This window comes from Schistocerca serialis, chromosome 9, assembly GCF_023864345.2.
Source record: "Schistocerca serialis cubense isolate TAMUIC-IGC-003099 chromosome 9, iqSchSeri2.2, whole genome shotgun sequence".
Lineage (NCBI taxonomy): Eukaryota > Metazoa > Arthropoda > Insecta > Orthoptera > Acrididae > Schistocerca > Schistocerca serialis.
In genome coordinates, this window is record NC_064646.1 from 140,027,120 (window position 1) to 140,043,615 (window position 16,496).

Here is a 16,496-nt window from a genome sequence, read left to right on the forward strand (position 1 = left end):
TGGAGGAAATACTTTTAACATTTTGTGACATTGCATTTGGTTATGAATTGGTCATTCGCGTGATCCAACCAGATACGTGTATCGGAGTCACTTCATAGCTGTTTAAATTTGACGGCCGTTCAAGTACACGAGACTCCATCGAGTAGAGGCGAAGCTTACTCTTCCCGTTACCTCCAACCTGCCGCTCACGCTCACAGCTGTTTCCTCCCGTGCTGCATGGAACCCCCCCCCCCCCCCCCTAGACCCGCCGCTCACCCACTCCACGAGTCTCCGCTTCTCGGACGTCAGCTGAGCCAACGAACTCTTGCTCCCTTCCCTTCCGCCCCTCACCAGCCGCTCTAGATGAGAGCTGCTGTGACGTCAAGCTGCCACAGCCGACATTGTCAGATACTGCGCTATTCAGTGACCAGCTGATAGTGCCTTCACTAGAAATTCTATTCCCGGAGTGAACCCCAGAAACAAATTCGTACACAACAAATCAAGAGGAGTTTACAAACCTCTGTGATAGACTTCTCATTCGAGAAGGCCCCTCCTCGACTGGTAGATTCGTTAATGTAATAAAACCGCACTTAATTAGCCTTCACAATGAAGTTTGTCGATAATCCTGGAAGCTTCTGCTGTGAGTGGTAAGGAAATCAACCGATGAGCAGAGTCGAATTCAAACGAACATCAGAGAGGCATTGCTCCTCCCCTGTCGTTTTATCTGACAAACATTCGTCTCCTGAAGCTTTCGAATACTGTGTCCGTCGTCCCTCTGACCTTGACCACATCATTATCCTCCGATACCGATTCAGTGTTAAGCATCGCGAATCAGCCTCTTAATGCTCAGAACAGCCGCTGGGCTCTATTGTATGTGTCTGTGGAGGTGCATTACCTCATTTTCGGGGATGATATCCAGGCAAGGCCTCCGCCTTTGTACAACCACCTTTTTTAATATTTACACTGAGGTGACAAAAGTCGTGAGACAGCGACGTAAACATGTTCAGATGGTGATAATATCGCATGCATAAGGTATAAAAGGGCAATGCATTGATGGAACTGTCATTTGTACTCAGATAGCCATGCGGATGGAACTTACAGACTTCAAACGCAGAATGGTAACTGGAGCTAGACACAGGGGCACTCCATTTCGGAAATCGTTAGGGAATTCGATATTCCGAGATCAACAGTGTCAAGAGTGTGCCGAGAAGACAAAATTTCAGGCGTTACCTCTCACGATGGACAATGCAGTGGCCGACAGCCTCCGCTTAACGACCGACAGCAGTTGCGTTTGTGTAGAGTTGTCAATGCTAAGAAATTACCTCATGAATCAATGTGGGACGTACGACGAACGTATCTCTTAGGACAATGCTGCGAAATTTGGCATTAATAGGCCATGACAGCAGACGACCGACACGAGTAGCTTTGGTAACAGCATGACGTCGCCTACAGATCTCTCTTGGGCTCCTGGCCATTCCGCTTGGCCCCTAGACGACTGGGAAACCGTGGCCTGGTCAGATGAGTCTCGACTTCAGTTGGTAAGAGCTGATGGTAGGGTTTGAGTGTGGCGCAGACCCCACGAATCTACGCACCTGAATTGTCGACAAGGCACTGTGCAAGCTGGTGGTGGTTCTCTAATGGTGTGAGCTGTGTTTGCATTCAATGCACTGGATTGTCTGGTCCAACTGACCCGATCATTGACTGGAAATGATTATGTTTCACTACCTTGTGACCATTTTCAGCTATTCATGGACTTCCACAACGATGGAATTCTTGTGGATGATAATGCATTGTGTCAGCCGGCCACAACTGTTCGCCGTTGGTTTGAAGAACATTCTGGACAATTCGAACGAATTATTTGGCCACCCACATCGCCCGACATGAATCCCATCTAACATTTATGGTACATAACCGAGAGCCAGTTCATGCACAAAGTCCTGCACCGGCTAAAGAGGCAGTATCGCTGAATATTTTTGCAGGAGACTTCTAACGACTTATTGAATGTATGCTAGGTCGAGTTGCTGTACTACACCGAGCAAAAGGAGGTCCGACACGGTGTCCGAGGAATAGAAAAGCAACTGAAATCACTCAACGGAGAAAAGTCCACGGGACCTGACGGGATACCAATTCGATTCTACACAAAGTACGCGAAAGAACTTGCCACCCTTCTAACAGCCGTGTACCGCAAGAGGAACGGAAGGTTCCAAATGACTGGAAAAGATCACGGGCAGTACCAGTCTTCAAGAAGGGTCGTCGAGCAGATGCGCAAAACTATAGGCCTATATCTCTGACATCGATCTGTTGTAGAATTTTAGAACATGTTTTTTGCTCTCTTATCATGTCATTTCTGGAAACCCGGAATCTACTCTGTAGGAATCAACATAGATTCCGGAAAGAGCGATCGTTTGAGACCCAACTCGCTTTATTTGTTCATGAGACCCAGAAAATATTATATACAGGCTCCCACGTAGATGCCATTCTCCTTGACTTCCGGAAGGCGTCCGATACCGTTCCGCACTATCGACTGATAAAGTAAGAGCCTACGGAATATCAGACCAGCTGTGTGGCTGGGTTTAAGAGTTTTTAGGAAACAGAACACAGCATGTTATTCTAAATGGAGAGACGTCTACATAGGCACCTGGTGCAGGGAGTGGCAACTGACCCTTAACATAGACAAATGTAATATATTGCGAATACATAGAAAGAAGAAACCCTAATTGTGTGATTATATGATAGCGGAACAAACAATGGCAGCAGTTACTTCTGTAAAATATCTGGGAGTATGCGTGCTGAACGATTTGAAGTGGAATGATCATATAAAATTAATTGTTGGTAAGGCGGGTGCCAGGTTGAGATTCATTGGGAGAGTCCTTATAAAATGTAGTCCATCAACGAAGTAGGTGGCTTACAAAACATTCTGTGCAAAGCAGATAACCTACCTAAGGCACCACACGCAGATCTTGAGACGCTGTTGATTAAAAGTGAAATTACGTTTCCAACTTACACAAAAAATCCTTTGAACATCTATGTGAATCTTGACGCCAAGTGTCTTTAAATCCATCCATACCTGCGAACCGCTGTTTCGGTTGCTTCTGCACGTTTTTGCGTTTGTGCAGACGCTGACGTATTCCCTCCTCGTTAATGTCGTCAAGTACGGCCTGGAAGCCGGCGTCCTGCCTTTTAATGTTCAAGTGGTTTTATCTCAAAGAGAATCACTGAAAGAAGTGATTGTAATAACCTCAGCCAGTCGGCCTTTTACCGCCCAGAGTGTATATACAGGGTGGTCTATTGATAGTGACTGGTCCAAATATCTCACGAAATGAGCATCAAACGGAAAACTACGAAGAAAGAAACTCGTCTAGCTTGAAGGGAGAAACCAGATGGCGCTATGGTTGGCCCGCTAGATGGCGCTGCCATAGGTCAAACGGATATCAATTGCGTTTTTTTTAAATAGGAACCCCCATTTTTTATTTCATATTCGTGTAGTACGTAAAGAAATATGAATGTTTTAGTTGGACCACTTTTTCCGCTTTCTGATAGATGGCGCTGTAATAGTCACAAACGTATAAGTACGTGGTACCACGTAACATTCCGCCAGTGCGGACGGTATTTGCTTCGTGATACATTACCCTTGTTAAAATGGACCGTTTACCAATTGCGGAAAAGTTCGATATCGTGTTGATGTATGGCTATTGTGATCAAAATGCCCAACGGGCGTGTGCTATGTATGCTGCTCGGTATCCTGGACGACATCATCCGAGTGTCCGGACCGTTCAGTGGCCCCCACGTTCACCGGATCTGACGTCCTCGGAGTTCTTTCTGTGAGGAAAGTTGAAGGATATTTGCTATCGTGATCCACCGACAACGCCTGACAACATGCGGCAGGGCATTGTCAATGCATGTGCGAACATTACGGAAGGCGAACTACTCGCTGTTGAGAGGAATGTCGTTACACGTATTGCCAAATGCACTGAGGTTGACGGATATCATTTTGAGCATTTATTGCATTAATGTGGTATTTACAGGTAATTACGCTGTAACAGCATGCGTTCTCAGGAATGATAAGTTCACAAAGGTACATGTATCAGATTGGAGCAACCGAAATAAAATGTTCAAACGTACCTACGTTCTGTATTTTGATTTAAAAAACTTACCTATTACCAACTGTTCGTCTAAAATTGTGAGCCATATGTTTGTGACAATTACAGCGCCATCTATCAGAAAGCGAAAAAAGTGGCCCAATTAAAACAATCATATTTTTTTACGTACTACACGAATATGTAATAAAAATGGGAGTTCCTATTTTAAAAAACGCAGTTGATATCCGTTTGACCTATGGCAGCGCCATCTAGCGGGCCAACCATAGCGCCATCTGTTTTCCCCCTTCAAGCTAGACGAGTTTCGTTCTTTGTAGTTTTTTCGTTTGATGCTTATTTCGTGAGATATTTGGCCCGGTCACTATCAATGAACCACCCTGTACAGCCGAGGCATGTACCTTCCCTGAAATTAGTACGTAGCTGTAAGGAAAAACTAATGAACGTTTCTGACTGATAGTAGATTAATAAAGTTGTTATATTGCCTAAGGTCAATGTATTTATATTTAACATTAATAAGAGTATGAGAGTATTACAACGACACATCCGCAACCTGCTTACTTCGAAGAACCGCCGTGCCTGGCGCCAGACATGTACACAACTCAACACCACGCTCCCCATAAACTCTTCCAAGTATTTGTCTGCTTTCCACCGCCTTACTGGGAACCGCCCCACCCCCCAGTACCTTCTCCTCCTTAATGACCGTCCCTTTCCTGACAACCTCAGTAAGGCCAACCACTTTGCCTCCCACCTCTCTGATGTTTTTTCCATCCCAGATGATCCCCACCTCGATTATTCCCTCTTCCCTGATTTCATGGACCGTACAAATACCTCTGTTCCTCCCCTTGCTCCTAGCTTCCAGTACTTGGGCCACACACCACCATCTGAACTTAACACTCCCATCACTACACAGGACATCAGCCTCACACTCCGCACTAAACGGAACACTGCTCCCGGTCACGACTGCGTTACCTACCGCCACCTCAAACACTGCCCTCCCTCCTTCCTTTCAATCCTTGCCACCCTCTACAATGTCATCCTTGCCACTGGCTTCTATCCCGACCTGTGGAAAACCTCCCGTATCCTGATGTTCTCCAAACCCAACAAGCCTCCATCTGATGCCTCTTCCTATCGTCCTATCTGTCTCACATCGGTGTTCAGCAAGCTCTTGGAATCCATCCTTTCCTGGCGCATCCATCACCACCTCCGCCAAAACCACCTCCTCCCAAACACCCAATGTGGCTTTCATCCTTCCTTCTCTGCTGATGACCAACTCCTCCGCCTCACTCATCTCCTCTCCCTCCAGCTTAACTCCCGTCACTCCGCCATTTTTGTCTCCCTTGACCTCGAAAAGGCCTACAACCACGTCTGGCATCACGGTCTCCTGTTTAAACTCCAAACCCACGCCCTTCCTATCAACTACATCCGTCTGGTGGACTCCTTCCTCTCCCACCGCCCCTCCTATGTTACCATCCATAATGCCAATTCCCACACCTTCTACCCCTCTGCAGGTGTGCCCCAGGGCTCTGTCCTCTCCCCTCTCCTATACCTCCTGTACATGGCAGATATACCCCAACCCCCCCCCCCCCCCCTCCAGTACACGTCTTGCAATATGCTGATGACACCACATTCCTCGCCCTCGCTCCTACCCTCCAACGGTCTCAACACCTTCTCCAGAATCACCTTGACCTTTTTGCTGCATGGTGTAACCAGTGGCTCCTGAAACTCAACCCTTCCAAGGCCCAGGCAATCATCGTAGGTCGTACCACTCTCTCCATCCGGCTCCTGGATTTCTCCCTTACTGTCTGCCCCCGTCCTGTCCGCCTCACCCCCACCCTCACCTACCTTGGCCTCACCATTGACCGTCACCTCACCTGGATCCCTCATCTCCGCTCCATCCAATCCAAAGCCCACAACCGCCTCCGACTCCTCAAACTCCTCTCTGGTCGGACGTGGGGGTTGCACCCCTCTACCATCCTCCACACCTACAAATCCTTAATCCGTCCCATCCTCTGTTATGCCAGTCCTGCCTGGATATCTGCCCCCCCCCCCCCAAATTCTATAAGTCCCTCCAGATCCTTGAGCGTCATGCACTCTGCCTTGCCTTCTGTATACGCCTCCCGTCCCCCACGCGGATCCTCTATGATCTCATTCCTTTCCCCCATCTGCTCCTATTCTTCGAACATATCCGCCTCCTCTACACCTCCCGCCATCTTGAACCCCCTCACCCCCTGGTTGCTCCTCTCCTCTCCCATCCCCGCCCCCTGCCACGTCTTCACCGTTGTGTCCCCCCTACCCTCCATCTCTACACCCTACATCTCCTTTCCCAAGGTGGCTTCCATCAACTCCCCCTCCATTTATCCCTCCTATCAACTCTGATCCTCACTCCCCCTCCTTTCCACTGTCCTTTCCCTGGGCTCCCTCTTCCCCCCTTCCGTCCTGTTTTCTCCCCACTAAACCTCTCCCTACCTCCCTTCTTCCCCCCCCCCCCCCCCCCGAGTCGTTTTGTATTCCCCTCCTTTGCCTACCCCACTCCCTGTCGCGTCTGCCCACTGCCCCCCACCCCTCTTATGGGTCCTCATCCTCCATCAGCTCCTATCCTGGCTCCCCCCTTTTTTATTTTCCCATCATCTGTCCAGTTTCCCCCCACCTGCTCTCGGCTGTGGTATGTCACATTTGCCAACTTTTTAGTGCAGTGTTCCAGTGACTGTTCAGTGTTGTTCGTCTTTCTCGTGTTGCGAACAGAAACCATGCTGTCGCTGGGTGTGAATTTCATGTCTTTTGCGAACAGAAACCAGACTGTCGCCGTGTTTTTTTAATTGCCTGTCTATTGTTTTACCTGTCTGCTTTGTATGTATTTTCTTAGCGTCATCATCCCTCTGTTCTTTGTTTTAAGTTCCACGATTTCTTTTCGCCATGTTACTCTTTAAGTCTCCGATTTTATCGCCTGTTTTTATTATTTATTCTCTTCATCTTTCTAACAAAGTCTGTAGGCTGAAGAGCGGCATACTGAGCTGCTGCCAGCCCGCCCCCTTTGGGGGGAATTGAAATTCAATAAAGGAAAAAAAAATTATGAGAGTATAATTTAATACCAAATTTCCGGAAAGAAATTAGTACTCCTGGAGACACCGCGTCGATTTTGATTGACATATGCCACCTGGGGTATATTAGATTTACTGTTAATGATTTTAACGTCTTCATCCAAGAGGTAGCGTGTTGGCATGGCAACCGGAGTGCCATCTGTGTCTACACGCTCACAACCAGAATGCTCAGTGCGGTGCAAACGTGAGATCGAAGCAGGTAAACACGCCAAGGAGACGCACTCGTGCTTCCTACAGCCAACTGAGCGAGTTTGAAAGGGGTCAAAATGTGGCCTTCTGAGTGGCGGGATGGTCCTTCCGTAGAACTGCCACGTTAGTCAGACGTGCTGTGCCGGTTATTCCACGATGCTAGTATCAGTGGTCACGTGAACATTTCCACACCTGTAGACGAGGCTCTGAGCGTTCACGTATCGCACACGCTTGCCAGGATCGTCGTATTTTAAGGGCAGGGGACCACCATGTCTTTGAACATAAGTGTCATTTCTGTTCGTCTCATCGCGTATTTCTTTCAGTTACCTTTTGTACCATACTGTAGCAGTTCTTTCTGTGTATGGTCCAACTTTAATAGAGCTGCGTTACCTTACAATGACACGCATGCGGCAATTACTTTCGTTCTGATGTTTTGAACACCAGAGTATTAGTGCAAAGTAGATAGTCAATCATAAAATCCATGTGGCACGAAGAGGCGGCATGGCTTTCAAAACAGTTCGAAGGGATACGTTGAAGAGAACACTTTTGAAGGGAACGCTACGTTCTACTGACAATATGAAGATATTTGCAGGATTTCAGTCCATTTTTTCCTCAACACAAGAAAAGGAAATTTACTATCATCTCCTTTTGTCGGAGAGAAGATTTTTCGGCCTGACAGCTAAGTATTGCGATAGTCAGTATCCGAACTGTGACAAAAATAGCTGTGAAGGGATGGATCACTGGTTTCTGGAAAAGGCTTCCAACACTGACATTGAGATCAAGTGCGAAGGATGTGCAGTGTGGACCCACAAAGAGTTGGCGGCTATTAGTGAGCACGAAAGTGAGTCTGGGTGCGAGAACTGTGCCTAAAATGTTTTGAATCACTACTTTTTCTCGGTAGTAAGAATGATTTTTTCTTAAAAACATGATGCTTATTATTTCATTATGTAATATAATATGATGTAATTAATTTTTTACTCTAAGCGGGGTAATTTGTATTGTAAAGAAGTAATTTTTTCTCTGAATATGCTTTTTCAAAGTTACAACTTGTTTTCTCAGTTTATTTAATCCGTTTTCGCTATGTGGTCGTTTTGCCTCAACCCCCTTGGGCATTATGGGAACTTAGGTGTTTTTCGGGTTATTGATCTTTTGTGCAACGAGAATGAAAAACTTCAGCCAGGCAGGAGAATAGTCGGACTGTACACACCATGATTTTGGAATTTAGCTGAAACTTAGCTAAAAACATCGCCAAACCGTCGGGTAGTCGTCATGCCTGCTCTTGCTGTACTTGCCAGGGGTGTAGTTATTCACGGAAAGCTGCGAGGCGTAGCCGCGCGGCTAAAGTTAGTTTAAGTTAGATTGAGCAGTGCGTAAGCCTAGGGATCGATGACGTGAGCAGTTTGGTCCAATAGGAACTTATCACCACCATCATGTGTGGAAATTAAACGTGGACGATGAATAGCGCAGACAGGATGGGAGTAGAAACTTTTGAAATTTGTAGCTATAGAAGAAAATGGAAGATTACATATGTATATAAGGTAACGAATGAATTGATGACACAGCTTCACTAAATGAAGGGTTCGTTTGACAGTACACATCCTGAGGCATCTAGCAATCGTCAATTGGGTAACAGAAGTGTGGGAGGTAGAAAGATACTAAAGCTTGGATGTAGTAAGCAGTTTAAACTAGATATATGTTTCCATAGTTAACAGAGAATTGAAGAGACTAGTAGCGAGACTCCATTAGACCAGAACTAGAGATGAAGACTACAACGACGACGACGACGTTAAAGAGAAATGAGTATGAACTGCATCCAGCGCTTACTATTACTATCGACAGTCAGCTCAACAGTGCAGCGCAGCATGTATATGCAACGCCGTGATCAGGATACTGCAAGTGGCACCATGCCTCTCGCATGTAACCAGCAAATAACCGTCTATTATACGTAGATCGTCGCCGCTGTAGACTTTGACAGCCGTTTTCGGTCGTGCCTGTATGTCTTCAGTCCACCTTGCCTTCAAACCTAGTTGTTGGACTTGGCCACCCTTTGATTATGGACCTCTGTTTAGGATTACGATTTCGCCTTGTTTTACCAGTCGTTGTCGTCCTTGTTTGTTATTGTCTGTTCTCCATATGTCATTGTAATTATTTTCACTCCCATCCGCGGATGAAATCAGGACTGAAACAGCCAGAATATTACGCCAAGCGAAACCACCTACCAGCAATCTGACTCAAGCGGAAAGGAGGGCACTGAGGGAGATCAATGCGGATAAGAGCATTATTGTACTTGCAGCTGATAAAGGATATGCTACGGTTTTGCTGAACACCGAAGATTATCACAAGAAGATTATCACAAGAAGATTAGTGACCTTTTGGATCCCACTATGTACAAAAAGCTTCAGAAGGATCCTACAACCAAAATTTTGAGAAATACCAATCAACTGGTGAAACAATCTTCTCTTTCTTCGGATGATAAAAAACAACTCTGCAAAACGGAAGCTTATGCACCCAGACTTTACGGACTCCCAAAGGTACATAAACCACAGGTCCCGTTGAGACCGATTGTGAGTGCCGTAGGATCTCCAACACAAGAGGTGGCCAGATATCTCGCCTGCTTGCTGCAGCCACAGATAGGCAGAGCGGACAGTTACATTAAAAACTCGGCGCATTTCATAGAAAAACTGAGGGAGATTAACGTCAGCCCAAGTGATATTCATGTGAGCTTCGATGTAGTGTCATTGTTTACCATGGTGCATGTAAACGAAGCTATTTCATGTATAGTAGATATTTTTACGACTGACATAGTGGCTTTATTTAAACACTACCTGACGGCAACTTATTTCCAGTATAACAACGAGTTTTACGAACAGATCGACGGGGTGGCGATGGGAAGCCCTCTCAGCCCAGCTGATGCCAATTTATTTACGGAGATCTTCGAACAGCGAGCGCTGCAGAATGCCAGTGAAAAGCCTGCTAAATGGTACCGCTATGTTGATGACACATTTGTAGTGTGGATTCATGGTGAAGAAGAGTTGGATGTCTTCTTGGTGCACCTGAACGGCATTAACCCGAAGGTACAGTTTACGATGGAGAAAGAGAGGAACGGTCGAATCAATTTCCTGGATGTGTCGGTAATTAAACAGGTGGATGGGACGCTGGGCCACAAGGTATATAGAAAGATCACCCACACGGATCGATACATCCACAAGGAATCTAACCATCATCCTAGGCAAAAATGAGGTGTCATGAAAACCTTGGTGGACAGAGCCAACAAAATCTGCGAGCCGGCTTACTTACAAGATGAGCTGAATCACCTAAGGTCAGTCTTCATGAAAAACGGATGTACCAGCAAGGAAATTGATCGAGCCCTCCATCAAAGATGAAAAGAAGCCAGAAGTCCAGAGCAACCACGGTCACCTACTGGAAAAGTTTTCCTACCGTTCATTAATAAGGTCACGGACCGTATCGGGAAAGTGCTGGCCAAGTATGGGATCGAAACAATCTTCAGACCCACCAAGAAGATTAAGGAATATTTATGAACTGCAAAAGACGCCCGACATCCCCTAGCAACACCTGGGGTATACAAAATTCCATGCAGTTGTGGACAAGTATACAGGGTGTTACATAAAGGTACGGCCAAACTTTCAGGAAACATTCCCCACATACAAAGAAAGAAAATATGTTATGTGGACATGTGTCCGGAAACGCTTACTTTCCGTGTTAGAGCTCATTTTATTACTTCTCTTCAAATCACATTTATCATGGAGTGGAAACACACAGCAACGGAACGTAACAGCGTGACTTCAAACACTTTGTTACAGGAAATGTTCAAAATGTCCTCCGTTAGCGAGGATACATGGATCCACCCTCCGTCGCATGGAATCCCTGATGCGCTGATGCAGCCCTGGAGAATGGCGTAATGTATCACAGCCGTCCTCAATACGAGCACGAAGAGTCTCTACATTTGGTACCGGGGTTGCGTAGACAAGAGCTTTCAAATGCCCCCATAAATGAAAGTCAAGAGGGTTGAGGTCAGGAGAGCGTGGAGGCCATGGAATTGGTCCGCCTCTACCAATCCATCGGTCACCGAATCTGTTGTTGAGAAGCGTACGAACACTTCGACTGAAATGTGCAGGAGCTCCATCGTGCATGAACCACATGTTGTGTCGTACATGTAAAGGCACATGTTCTAGCAGCACAGGTAGAGTATCCCGTATGAAAGCATGGCGGTGAATCGAGGAAGTACAGTACATACTGACGAAACTCAAATGAGCTCTAACATGGAAATTAAGCGTTTCCGGACACTTGTCCACATAACATCTTTTCTTTATTTGTGTGTGAGGAATGTTTCCTGAAAGTTTGGCCGTACCTTTTTGTAACACCCTGTATATTGGAACAACGAAAAGAAGTGTAAACACCCGCTTAGCCGAACATAAAAGAAACTGTCGCTTAGGACACATCGAAAAATCGGCCGTAGCTGAGCATGTTTTTCGAGATGGGAATCACGAAATTAAATTTAATGAGACAAGCCTTCTAGCACGAGCATCCCATCATCATGTATAGAGAAGCAATAGAAATTCACAAACATAACAATTTTAATAGAAAAGAGGAAGTTTTAAAGTTGGACAAAATATGGATGTCGACGTTGCGCCAGCAGAATGACAATCGATTACTCTTAATCGAGAATGACGACGCCTTCCAAAGATAGGCATACCGTCGGCATCACGTGACGAATGGTGGTGCCCTCTATGCGCTCTATAAATGCGAGAGTACCTGGAGCCTCAGTGGCAGTAGCCGGACGACCTCAGAAGATGTCTCCCGCAGATGGAGACGAAACGTCACATGGAAAATTTTATACATCGACCACGGCCTCTCAGCCCTGAAGTTTCAACTGAAGAAAAGCAGATTAGATTAGATTAATACTAGTTCCATGGACCATGAATACGATATTTCGTAATGATGTGGAACGAGTCAAATTTTCCAGTACATGACATAAGTAAGTTAATTTAACAACATAATTAAGTTAATAACAACTTTTTTATTTTTTGTTTTTTTAAATTTTTAAATAATTTTTTTTCTTTTTTTCTTAATTTATATCTAAAAATTCCTCTATGGAGTAGGAGTAGTTGTCATTCAGAAATTCTTTTAATTTCTTCTTAAATACTTGTTGGTTATCTGTCAGACCTTTGATACTATTTGGTAAGTGACCAAAGACTTTAGTGGCAGTGTAGTTCACCCCTTTCTGTGCCAAAGTTAGATTTAATCTTGAATAATGAAGATCATCCTTTCTCCTAGTATTGTAGTTATGCACACTGCTATTACGTTTGAATTGGGTTTGCTTGTTAATAACAAATTTCGTAAGAGAGTATACATACTGAGAAGCTACTGTGAATATCTCTAGATCCTTAAATAAATGTCTGCAGGATGATCTTGGGTGGACTCCAGCTATTATTCTGATTACACGCTTTTGTGCAATAAATACTTTATTCCTCAGTGATGAATTACCCCAAAATATGATGCCATATGCAAACAATGAGTGAAAATAGGCATAGTAAGCTAATTTACTAAGATGTTTATCACCAAAATTTGCAATGACCCTTATTGCATAAGTAGCTGAACTCAAACGTTTCAGCAGATCATCAATGTGTTTCTTCCAATTTAATCTCTCACCAATGGACACACCTAAAAATTTTGAATATTCTACCTTAGCTATATGCTTCTGATTAAGGTCTATATTTATTAATGGCGTCATACTATTCACTGTACGGAACTGTATGTGCTGTGTCTTATCAAAATTCAGTGAGAGTCCGTTTACAAGGAACCACTTAGTAATTTTCTGAAAGACAGTATTGACAATTTCATCAGTTAATTCTTGTTTCTCAGGTGTGATTACTATACTTGTATCATCAGCGAAGAGAACTAACTTTGTCTCTTCATGAATATAGAATGGCAAGTCATTAATATATAATAAGAACAACAAAGGACCCAAGACTGACCCTTGTGGAACCCCATTCTTGATAGTTCCCCAGTTTGAGGAATGAGCTGATCTTTGCATATTATGAGAACTGCTTATTTCAACTTTTTGCACTCTTCCAGTTAGGTACGAATTAAACCATTTGTGCACTGTCCCACTCATGCCACAATACTTGAGCTTGTCTAGCAAAATTTCATCATTTACACAATCAAAAGCCTTTGAGAGATCACAAAAAAATCCCAATGGGTGGTGTTCGTTTATTCAGATCATTCAAAATTTGATTGGTGAAAGCATATATGGCATTTTCTGTTTAAAAACTTTACTGGAAACCAAACTGACATTTTGTTAGTACTTCATTTTTACAGATATGTGAAGCTACTCTTGAATACATTACTTTCTCAAAAAATTGGATAAAGCTGTTAGAAGGGAGATTGGACAGTAACTGTTGACAGAGAATTGTTGTCAGAGAAAATCGTTGACTGCAGTTGAGCTGTGGAAGGAGAATTACCTGTGGTAGTTTCTTGGGAGGCTTCAGCTGCATTCCTCCGTAAGTGACGACTCCGGGGACCATCGGCCTCGGCACGTTGAAGGCGACGTGCGAGTTGAGCAGCACGAGCGCCGTGGTCTGCTCCAGCTGGGCGATGCTGGGAGCGTCCGGAACATGGCGTCGCACAATGGCGTCCACCCTGGGCAGGTAGACGTAGCGCCGGTACAGCTTGGTCAGCAGGCTGAAGGCGGCGTTGCCAGCGCGGTCCAGCAGCGAGTCGAGCCGGCCATAGTCCAGGAAGATGTTGGGCAGGTAGGCCAGCGGTGTCGGGTTGCCCACCATGTCGTCCATCCAGGGCGCGCCCTCGAAGGGGCACAGCCCCACGATGGGCACCTGGAACTTGTGGGCCAGCACCAGGAAGCAGTCGTTGAAGAACAGCTCGTTGATCAGCAGGTCGAAGCGCTCGGTCTTCGACTTGAGTAGCCGCTGTACTGCCTCCTCCTCCATCAGCCGCTCGCAGGCGCGTTCTCCATAGCGGAACAGTCTGCTCATTATGTCGATTTTGTCCTTGCCATAGTCAAAGATGTCCACCCCGACACCTAAAGCGAACAATGCATTAAGTATCAAAATTTCAACTCTACAGATGGGTACATACTAGCTCAAACGGAATAAAGGCAATAACAATTCACAGAAACTGTAACGCACAGAAATAAATGGGACAGATACAGGGTGAAAAGTATTTAAACCGACAAACTCTGGGAGTTTGCAGGGGACATCAAAACAAGTATTTTCCCTAATGTCATTTTTTCCTATGGGGATTATTTAAACGAGTGGAGGCCGTATTACGCTCTTCAGTTGTTAGAGGCCGTGTTACGATCTTTAGTTGTTAGAGGGCGTATTACGCTCTTCATTTATAGGAAACTGCTGTCCATTAGTGTAGAAGTGCATTGTCTCTGTTTACTAATGGAGCTATACATCTGGTGCGAGTACACTGATATGGTTGGTGAGTACTACGTAGCGCACCACAACGGACGAGCTGCACAGCGGGTTTGTCAACAACTATATCCTAATCGCCGTATCCAGCATCATACGACCTTTGCTGCTGTGTACCAACGTCTGCGTCAGACAGGGTGATTTAGCAGAGTACCTGGACAGGAACGCCGTCGCACTTTAAGAACGCTGTAATTTGAGGAAGCTGTCTTGCAGCATGTGGAGCGGGATCCTTCAATCAGCACTCGTGCAATTGCATGTAACATGGGGACGAATCAGACGAATGTATGAACAGTCCTTCGAGAGCAATTGTAACGTCCATTTCACTTACAGCTTGTCCTCAACCTGGAACCAGTTGATTATCCACCCAGAGCACAGTTTTCGCAGTGGTACCTGGGACAGTGCGAAATGCATCCTACATTACCATTTACCGATGAAGCAAAGTTCGGGCGTGATGGAGTCTTCAGAATGCACAATTCGCATGTTTGGAGTGAGGATAACCCACAGGCCACAGTTACTAGCGCTCATCAAGTGCGGTTCTTCGTTAATGTGTGGGTCGGTGTTGTTGTGGACTGTTTAATTCGGCCGTATCTGCAACCTAGGCCATTAAATGGCAGGCACTATTACAATTTCCTCTCCAGAGCATTGCCAGAATTGCTGGAAGACGTCCCGCTCCCTACAAGACAACACATGTGGTTCCAATATGACGGGCCGCCGGCACATTTCAGTCGTCGTGTGCGTCGATTCCTGGACCGAGGGCTCCCAGAAACGTGGATTTGCAGAGGTGTTTCAGTTACTCAAACATTTAATCCAGTTTTCCCGGAGACAACACTCCCACATCACGATATTGAGCGAGATTTGATTAACAAATTTCGAAGTACTGGTTCAGTGACAGATGCACCAAGAAATGGTCGTCCTAGCGTTTTGTCTGAGGATAAACTACTCGATATTTCCGATGAAATGTCCACGAGTCCGAACAAGTGAGTAAGAAAACTCGCCCAGGAAGAGTCGGAACCGCCCACACAGCTGGAAAGAAAAAAATTTGAACTTTTCCCATACAAAGTGACAGTCGTGCAAGAACTGAAAAATACTGATCATGGCAAGAGACTGCATTATTGTGAATGGTTCAAAAATTTCTATCAACAAAATGGAAGTGATATTCTTAATGAAACGTTTTTCACTGATGAGGCGTGGTTTCGTTTATCCGGGTACATGAACTCGTAATATTCTCGTATGTGGAAGTACTGCAAATCCATTGTGTATTCATGAGGAACCACTTCGTTCTGTGAAAATAGGAGTTTGGATTGCCATTTCTAGACGTCGGATTGTGGGTCCCATATTTTTCAAAGAAACAATAAATGCACAACGATACCGCAGTGATATTCTGTACCCATTCATAGGACAACTTCTGTTAAGTGAAATACTGAACGGTTATTTTCAACAAGATGGTGCAGCCGCGCATACAGGTTGCGTTTCAATGACACTGGTTGTTTGTTTATGTTTTTGGTGATCGCATAATTTCATAGGGACTTTGGCCTCCACGATCGCCTGACCTAACACAACCTGGCTGTTTCTTCTGGGGTGCAGCGAAAGCAACTGTCTATAAAAACCGTGCAAAATCCATCGATGAATTGAAAACTGCAATATCCACTTTCACTGCTTCTGTTGCAGAAGAAATGTTA

General features: G+C 45.2%; 1 protein-coding gene across 1 annotated transcript in view; it reads right to left on the reverse strand.

Annotated features, from left to right (window-relative positions):
• The window catches only part of LOC126418887 (UDP-glycosyltransferase UGT5-like), a 123,773-nt gene that overhangs the window by 55,827 nt on the left and 51,450 nt on the right, over positions 1 to 16,496 (reverse strand). The window contains exon 3 of the mRNA XM_050085894.1: positions 13,846 to 14,423. Coding sequence (XP_049941851.1) covers positions 13,846 to 14,423 — 578 coding nt within the window. The remainder of the gene's footprint in view (positions 1 to 13,845; positions 14,424 to 16,496) is intronic.